Below are 6,155 nucleotides of genomic sequence, written 5' to 3'. Positions count from 1 at the left end.
TAATGGCGAACGTGGAATTCTGAGCAATGTTTGCAGTGTTCATTGCGAGTTGCGACGAGGCCTTTTTTTTTTTTTTTTCCCATTTCCCGTAATTTACCAAAAACGATATAATAATAAATATGTTTATTTTTTAATCTTGTTTTTTATATCCAATTTTAGAGTTGTTTATATCATTTTAATATTTTTGTTTATCTCTATATTGTATCTTTTACATTGTCGTTTTTGGTTTCTATAATGAATTTGTTGTCATTAATTTCCACTACAAAGACAAAAAAAATCTAACAAAAATAACTCAAACAACCAAACTAAAACAAATTGGCCTTAAACTAATCCTAATAGGTTTAGACTTTGAATGGGGATCACTTTTATTTTGGATTTTTAGTTTTAGTTTTTAAAATTTGGGTTTTAATTTTTGATTTTTGGTTTTTGAATTCTATAATATTTGAAAACTAAAAAAATAGTTTTTGGTTTTTTATTGATTTTTTTTTCACTAAAATGACTTTCTAGATTTTTTTTAAAAATAATTTTGTAAAAATTTGAATGATAATTTTTTGATCTTTGGATTTTAAAAACTCCAACCATTCAAATCTTTAATTTTGGTATCATTTTATACTCGGTTTTAAAATGGGATTTGATTTCATCAAGAAAATTACAAATAAATTTAAATTAAACTAGTTTATTTTTCTGAAAATAGAATTAGATTATTTTGGTATCATTCACAACTTTATTTAATTTTATCATGAAAATCGCAAATGAGTTTAAATTCCTTAAATTAATTTATATTATTATCCGCAAATTAAATTAGTTTTATTTTGGACAAAAATTAGGGGCACAAAGTACAATAAATACATCTATGGAACATCCAACGGGCGCCAACTCCATCGGTCAAAATCAAATCAGTCGTACAGATCCTTTAACTATTTAAAAATTAAATAAAAATAAGTTGAAAATTAAATTTTATTTTGAACGAATAAGGGCCCCACGATTTTTTACAAATCATGGACGGTTCCGATTAATTTGGGTCCCACAGTTGTTGGCTCTTATCCCCCGTCTCTTTCTCAAATGTACGTACATAAATTTGAAAATTTCGATGGAATTTCTAAAATGCGAACATTTGAAATTTTTGCTGAAATATGTTAAATAATAAGAGTCGAAATATTTTTTTTGTTATTTGTTGTAAAAATTTATTATATATAGGTATAGTATGTGTGTGTATATATATATATATATATATATGGGCACAGTTAAAAATTAAGCACATGTGCATGCGAGATTAAACTAAAAGAAGAGACGATTAAGAATGGAACCCAAATTAAAATAAAAAGTTTTATAATATTTGGAAGAGAAGAAATAGAAAAATATCAATGAATTAAATTAGGGATATTCACTAATTGTTGTTATTATTACAATTAAAAAATTTACTAATTGTCACTATTATTGTTATTATTAAAATTTTAATCTCATAATTTTAGGATGGTCAATATCTCCTAATAGTCTTCTTAACACTATAAAAGCATAAATATACAATTAGTCCATTTCAATTGAACATAACATTTATTTATTTATTTATTTGAAAGAAAATACATATACATATATATACACTATATATAAAATGATACTATAATTCAATGTCATCAAAAGTCAATTATTATGGTAAAATATTCTAGATATCATTTTCAACCTACCGTTGGTAGACATAAAAGATTATTGGCGTTCAAAATCCCACAAAAAAAAACGTGATATGAATGAATACTTGTAATGTACATGTTAAAATAGTCGGTCACCACATCGAATTTATGTAAATAATTGTGATGTACATTTAAATACTAACAAATGCATTATTTTATTAAGTTTGATTCTCATAAATTCATAATAGCATTTTAGTTAGGTTTTATAATTAAATACCCAAGGCATATATGAACAAAACAATTGGTGAAATTATAATCAACAGTTGTTCCACTAATGGCCACCGGAAATTTTCCTATTAAATTTTATATTAATAAACAAGATATAGTGTGAGCTATTCATAGTCACTTATAGGAAATCACAAATTAATATACAAATTTAATATTCAAAATTTCAAATTAATGTATGAACTACCTTTTAAATACCAATTGCATTTATAAATTTTCGAGATATTGCAATAAACCACTATATATATATATATATATATAAAATTTAACCCTGCGTACCACAATATCAAACCCACAAGAGTTTACATTCTCCTCCTCTCCCACAGAAACTCTCTCAACACTAACAACTTGCTAAATATGGAAACTTCATAACCAAAAATGAGAAGTTCAAGAATATCACTAGCCGTTGGAGTTCTTGTCTCCGAGTTCATCCCCACGTGGACTCTCCGCCTATCCCGATCTCGGTCTCTGGAGGAAACCCGAGGACCGTACCCTTATTCCTGTTCTTGCCCGTATTCGTTTTCTTGCTCGGTTTAGTGACAATATCGCCCGCTAAGCCCGTCTTCTCTTGCCCGACTCTCTTCTTCTCACGCTCATTCACAGAGCTCTCTGGCATGTCGGTGCTCGCAAAGAGTTCTGCAAAAGAGATCTCTGCGTCGTCTATGATGTCGAGTTCTTCCTCTGCTCGGGTCCTTTTCTTTTTCTCCCGACCAGCTTCAGGTCTTTCTTCCTTCTCTCTTTTCTGCTTCCCGTCTAACCCTTTGCCCGAAAGATCTTTCCCGCCAGAGCAAAGATTCTTGCTCTTTTCCGAAAGTTCTTCTGAATTGCGGCGCTTGGAGATCTTGCTCTTTTGTTCTTCTTGTGGTTTCTCTTCAGATTTCTTGTGCTTGGATCTTTTTTCGCTTTTTTGATCTTCTTTGGGTTGTTCTTCGGTCTTGTTACGAGGGGCATCTAGCTCTTCATCTCCGCTATCGACTTGGCCATGCTTTTCATTCCTCGAGCTTTTACCTAACAGTTTAGCATTGAATACGTGCAACCCGGGAAGTAACTTTGTCACCTGTGATATTGATATCATTCTTGTCATTATCGATTTTCTCTCGGTACGAACAAACACATTCAATCAGAAACGAATACGCCTGAAAAAAAGGAACAAAATTGGTTCACCTTCTTAGCTAATTTGTCATTTTCATCGATTGGATTTCCTCGTAAATTGAGGTTTCGCAAGCTAGAGAGCGAACCCAAAACCTGTCATTTGCGAGACACACGATGTTTAAGCTCAGACAAAACAGAGAAAAACTTTTCATAAGATGGTATGTAACATGAAGAATCTGCGTCCATATATATGATATATACATATATACCTTCAGATCAGACCATTTCATGATCATGTTGTTTCCCACATCCAAGTTCCGGAGCCTCTCGTTGAGGGTTAGCTCAGTCGGGAGAGCCTGGGCAGTTTGCGTAAAGGCGATGTAAATTCTAAAGTTTAGTTTTTAAGGGATGGGAAGATAATGAAAGAACTGAGAAGAAACTCGTAAATATATATGGATTAGAGGAGAAGGCGAAAAAGATCTTGAGATTACCGTGATTTCATTGTGAGCGAGTCGGAGCTCCTTCAGTTCAGTGCATGACTTGAGGGAAGAGCCGATAGCCTGGATTCTGCAATTCGACAGGGAAATCTGAAACCGGAAATTACGTAAGAATAAGGCAAATAACGTACAGAGAAAGGTTAGATGCCATCACGGGTTGAAAAAATCGCTTACTTTCGAGAGATTTTTTGACTTGGAAAACGCATCACCGATGTCACTGATTGGATTTCTAGAGAGAACTGCATAAAACCAAAACGAAAATCGGAAACAATATGAGTTCATGTAAAACGATTCCATAAACCAAGCTCGATGAACACAGAAGATAGAGTTGTGTGACGGGAAATGTGGAGACATTTGATGTAAGAACATACCGAGAGTGTTTAAGTCTTTCAATTCATCTAGCTTGCAAATGGAGGAAATTTCATTGTCTGCAAAATCGACACCACAAGAAAACAGGAAGGAAATACAGTCAGAGGCAGCTCGGCCATTGGCCACCATGAAATATGTTACACAACCTACCGTTTAGAATCAAGGCACGTAAGCTCACAAGAGAAGAGACCTCATTCATTGACTTAAGCTTATTCTTTCCTGCGTTTAGCACCTGACAGCAAACAACAACAAACAGACCATTGAATCATTCTCTGACCGATTCAGATATTTTTCCTCGTGGCCTGCAGAAAGAGAAGCTAAACCCGAGGAAGTTTCTCTTACAGCGGAGAAAGAGACATCAGGACATGAATACAGAATTTGGTACTCTAGTGGGACTTACTGTAAGCTTAGAGAGTCCTTCAACGCCATTCAAGCTCTGCAATTTGTTTTCCAGAACGGATAGCCACTTCAAATTCCCGCAAGATTTCAATCCCTATTCATCATCGGCATAAACATGATCACGATGAACAAAAACCCCAAGTGTCATTACAGCTTTTGCATATATGATAGAACTGCATTAGAATAATCTTTGGCTATACAGCATAACACATATGTATAGATCAACAAGAGAAACGCAATGCAAATCTTTCCCTCTGATTCATACAGATAGACTGAGAATGCGTGTGTGCGCACACCTGAAGAGAAGTAAGGTTGTTTAGGCGAAGATCGAGTCTCTCCAAGTTTCTGAACTTGGTCAAGCAAGACACCTGATACGAAAAAAGCCAAGAGATTTCCACTATCCAGTCAGAAAATTAGGGTTCATCTTGGGTTTTTTTTTCCGAGAGAAAGAGAAAACCCAGAACGAAACTTACGTCGGAGAGAGCTCTCTGGCCAAGAGTGAGTTCCTTGACGGAATCGGAGTCATGGGTCTGCTTCTCTTTCAATACTTGTTCTACTCTCAATGATTTCATAGCTTCTCTCTTAGTGAAATTCTGGGCTTCGCAGTCTTCGTCTTCTTCCTCGTATATAAGCCCTAGTTCTTAGTTTGGTCTCTCCGCGACGGCGAATGCTTAACTAAACCCTTTGTTTCATTATCATTGCTATTTGCCTCCGTGTCCGACCGTTTTAGGCTTGTTCAGGTAAATCTTCTCGAACCCCTAAATTTTCAATTGTTTATAGATTTGACCCCATATTATGTCATGAATCAGGGATGCCCTCCTAAAGTAGCCTAGGTTAAGGTCGGTACCGGAACCCTTGTCGGTGTACGTGTATCTCCGATATTTCGTTTCAATATGTGTTGCGGTTTTGTTGGTTTCAAATTTTATAAACTCGATCCATTATTATCAAAATATAATTCCATTGTTGATTACAAAACACTCGTTGTTGTACGTTTATCATTATCGACTGACTCACCAAGTGACATTCACCGTCTCCCAGCCCTATCAAGCAACATAATCCACAGATAAATGGGTATCTAAACGTATCTCATAATTAATCGAAATTCGAATATCCGACCGTTACAGATTAGAAACCCGAGAGTCAAACATTCGAAAATCGAGTACCGATATCACGGGTATCCGATCAGTGCCCAGCATTGCAAGACAAGCAGATTTCATCTAACCATCTCCAAGAACTTGGTATTGTTTAGCCATTGATGCTTCTTGACACCAAATTTTGAAAATTTTGTTGCGAAAATTCTTTTTATCTGAAATAACATTACTTCAAAGCAACCCGAGTTCACATATCCTCTCTGCAGAATAATTCCATAGCAAGTAATCATTCCGTACGTACATGGATTTTCGGTCTCAGAAACCGAATAATATTACACTTCGACCAATCCCCTCGACCAAGGTTAGCTTCTCCATGTCATGGCTTGACAAAACAGAGGAAGATGTCGGAACAGAACAAAGCCATGGCAAAGAAGATGATCAAATGTGTGCAGAGGGAGAAAAAAAAATCCAACCTTATGGGATTTGGCGGCTGACGAGGAGAGAAAAGGAAAGATTTTCGAAGAGGGTTATTAACTCAAGAGATGTATTTGTCTTCGTGCTCTTGCAAGACCCTTGCTGAAGACTTTGCGTCGAGGTAGAGCAAGGTCACTTCCTCGAGATCAGCCTGTAAGTTACAGAAACGATGATGAAAAGAACTTCGTATCAATTTGCCATTTACTTCCAAATCCGACCCGTGATATATCAAACTTGTTGAAATTTGATTAATAACCTTGCAAATATTGTCGCGGCCGTTCGTTTTTGCCACGATGCTAGCAGGAGTCAAGAGCTGAACC

General features: G+C 35.4%; 2 protein-coding genes across 3 annotated transcripts in view; both read right to left on the bottom strand.

Annotated features, from left to right (window-relative positions):
• Window positions 1–2,164: 2,164 nt before the first annotated feature.
• On the bottom strand, window positions 2,165–4,967 carry LOC104810927 (protein phosphatase 1 regulatory subunit SDS22). Its single transcript, XM_010537403.2, has 10 exons — window positions 4,744–4,967; window positions 4,567–4,638; window positions 4,272–4,364; window positions 4,022–4,103; window positions 3,874–3,930; window positions 3,677–3,741; window positions 3,497–3,592; window positions 3,275–3,361; window positions 3,078–3,158; window positions 2,165–2,970 (listed from the first exon to the last, which is right to left on the bottom strand). The coding sequence occupies exons 1-10, from the start codon at window positions 4,840–4,842 to the stop codon at window positions 2,341–2,343; spliced, it is 1,362 nt and encodes a 453-aa protein (XP_010535705.1). The 5' UTR covers window positions 4,843–4,967; the 3' UTR covers window positions 2,165–2,340.
• A 624-nt stretch (window positions 4,968–5,591) lies between these two features.
• Window positions 5,592–6,155, bottom strand: part of LOC104810926 (ruvB-like protein 1) — a 4,237-nt gene continuing 3,673 nt past the window's right edge. The window contains exons 12-14 of one of the 2 annotated variants that reach the window (XR_771354.2): window positions 6,092–6,155; window positions 5,835–5,986; window positions 5,592–5,743 (exon numbers count right to left, since the gene is read on the bottom strand). Coding sequence is in view for 1 of the 2 variants with exons in the window: in XM_010537402.2 (XP_010535704.1) it covers window positions 5,897–5,986; window positions 6,092–6,155 (154 nt within the window). In the remaining variant the exon portion in view is untranslated. Of the gene's footprint in view, window positions 5,987–6,091 lie in introns of both variants that reach the window. The other variant, XM_010537402.2, reaches the window with a different exon arrangement.

Source organism: Tarenaya hassleriana, unplaced genomic scaffold (genome assembly GCF_000463585.1).
Source record: "Tarenaya hassleriana unplaced genomic scaffold, ASM46358v1 Cleome19, whole genome shotgun sequence".
Lineage (NCBI taxonomy): Eukaryota > Viridiplantae > Streptophyta > Magnoliopsida > Brassicales > Cleomaceae > Tarenaya > Tarenaya hassleriana.
Note: the sequence above shows the minus strand (reverse complement) of the source record. Positions and strands in the feature narration are given on the sequence as shown.